At 38.6% G+C, this 2,558-nt stretch overlaps 1 protein-coding gene across 1 annotated transcript; it reads right to left on the bottom strand.

The window, feature by feature from the left end:
- Positions 1 to 953: 953 nt before the first annotated feature.
- gcgb (glucagon b) lies at positions 954 to 1,645 on the bottom strand (the record flags this gene model as incomplete). Its single annotated transcript, XM_014001510.1, is given in 2 exon segments — positions 954 to 1,366; positions 1,490 to 1,645. Coding segments are annotated over 2 exon segments (277 nt in total), but the record flags the coding sequence as incomplete, so codon positions are not given.
- Between the last annotated feature and the right edge of the window lie 913 nt (positions 1,646 to 2,558).

The raw sequence follows: 2,558 nt of genomic DNA, 5'->3' as shown, positions 1-2,558 counted from the left end.
TCTCTGTTTCCTGTTGTTGCAATAAAACTCAGCTGATCATCTCACGGAGTACCTTCATTCTTGGACCACGTATTTCGGTCTTTGTTAAATAAATATTGCCATAACAGTAATCAATGAAAGTGTTATGCATCACAAAGCAGGGGTTATCAAGCTACACCAGTGCTCATGTTAGAGAAACACTCAGAGTCAAAGCAGGGGAGGAAACCTGTGCCAACTCCTCCTAACCCTGACAGGTTTGGCCCGGGMGCAGACTGAAGTGGGCAGAGATATTTCTTTCACAGTCAACAGATGGTTTGATGTGCTGCAGATGACAGCCGAGAGAGGTGGAACATCCCAGAGCTCGTCACGCCGCCGGGCTCATGTGAATTACTGTTTTGTCTCAGAGCCAGGAGGAGTGAGGAGTGTTGACCCAGTCACTCATCCCAACCATACTGAGCTGATTGACACGATTTCTTCTTTTACTTCTTATTTCGCACAATGGTCCTCGGTGTGCAGTCAGTTCATCGGTGGGAAATCCTTCTTCAGTGAGCAGCTGACAGGTGAAACGCATCATCGTAGGAAATCCCACAGCACTGCTCTCACTGGGGAGCAAACTGCTTATTGGGTTTTGTTCTGCCTCTTTAGGCAAGCAAGATTTGAAACAAACAAACAAATAAATAAATAAATAAATAATAGTGGAATCACATTTCAGGCCAAAACTTCAACACTAACACTGAGTATTAAACCCTATTAAGAGAAACAGCAAAATAAAATGATTTTAGGATAATTTAGCCATTTTTCAGACATTAAGGTAAAAAGTGCACAAGATTCTGTATTCTCTGATAGAAGCATTGATTCCTGCTAAGATCTGGTGAATTATTTCTTTTGATATAATTTCTTTTGAACAACATATCCCTTTATTAAAACTAAAAAAAACTGTCTAAAGATGGAATAAATGAAGAGCACACCTCCAGTTTAAATCAGTGAGGACATTACAAATTTATTTGAACAAAAAGATAAAAATGASAGAATAGAGGGAAAAAACTTTTCTTTAAATTTTCAACATTATTTATGAGCCATATGTATTTTGCAACATTTCCTTCAATCACTGAAGGCCRGCAAGGCTTCTTGTGAACAGGATTTTAATAGTATTAACGGGAACAAGTACAGCACAGATTGTGAAACATACATTGTCGCAGAATCAGTGAAAAATAGCTGCATTCTTCTTGAAAAAAGGGGCAACAGCCAGAGGGGCTAAGCCAGAGTTTAGTCTCGTCTGCCTCGGCCGGTCTTCAGCCAGGACACAAACTCTTTGGCTGCCTGGTCCTGCAGATAGGAGCTGACGTCACTGGTGTAAGTCCCATCTGCGTGACGTCTGAATAAACTCCTGCAAAATAAAACAGAAGGAGGCGTCGTCGCAAAATCAAAAAATCAGAGTCAGAGTAAGTCTAAAAGTCCAAATTTCTGCCTCGAATCATTATTAATGTCGTTAAAAGTGAGAAATCCTTACCCATTTCTTTTGGAATTCTTCAGCCACTGGACAAAGTCTTGTGCTCTTCTTGTCTCCAGGTATTTACTGTAGTCATTTGAAAACGTTCCCTCTGAATGCCTCTTTATGTTTGAGAACTCGATTGGATCACTGAACATTGAGTTTTCACTCAAAAACCTGCAAAAGTACACAAGTGAAAACGTCAGCAGTTTGGCATGCCTTGACAGCTTTTTTTTCTGAACTATAATGAAAAGCCATCAAACTTGGGGTTTTAGCTAAACTGAAGATGAAGAATGAATTAATAATTAAATCATTGTACCATATACACTGTAAAAAATAAATTTTGGATTTACTTAACCATGTTATGTTACCTGGTTCCACTTAACTGAGTTGAGTAAATTCAAAGCAGTATACCAGTTTTTTAGCCAAAGAACATGAGTATGTTGCTTTGAATTTACTCAACTCAGTTAAGTGGAACCAGGTCACATGACATGGTTGAGTAAATTCAACATTTCATTTTTAGAGTGTACCCTACTGTCTTTGAATGGTTGGTTTCCATTGGCTGTCAGGAGGCTTATCCACTGGCAGTGTTTTATCTATAAGGCAATTCTTGGTCTTTTACCCACATATTTGTGTGCGTCTCTGATGAGGAAGGAGTGTGGCAGGTAGGGCCTTAGATCACAAAACATGTACCTATTGTCTGTTCCTAGGATCAGGACAAATCAGGGGAAGTTCATTTTTAGCTATGCAGCCCCTTCCACATGGAATAACTTGCAGAATGATCTGAAATTACAGTTACTTGTACCTATGGGCCAGTTCAAATCAACTTTACATGAGCTTTATACCATCACTGACCTGTCAATGCTAAGCATATGTTTTATCATATTGAGTGCGCTATGTCTTTTAAGTTATATGTTTTGTTTTTATTTATTATGTATATTTTATATTTTTATCTGATTTATTCTCTATGTGACTTGGATATGTTGATGTTTTGTTTCTCCTTCACCTTTTCCTTATGGGTGTCTCTGGTACCCGCTAAGCTGACATTGTAAATAAGAAGTTATTCTTAATGTTTTGCCTGGTAAAATAG

This window comes from Austrofundulus limnaeus, unplaced genomic scaffold (assembly GCF_001266775.1).
Source record: "Austrofundulus limnaeus strain Quisiro unplaced genomic scaffold, Austrofundulus_limnaeus-1.0 Scaffold9, whole genome shotgun sequence".
Classification (NCBI taxonomy): Eukaryota; Metazoa; Chordata; class Actinopteri; order Cyprinodontiformes; family Rivulidae; genus Austrofundulus; species Austrofundulus limnaeus.
Note: the sequence above shows the minus strand (reverse complement) of the source record. Positions and strands in the feature narration are given on the sequence as shown.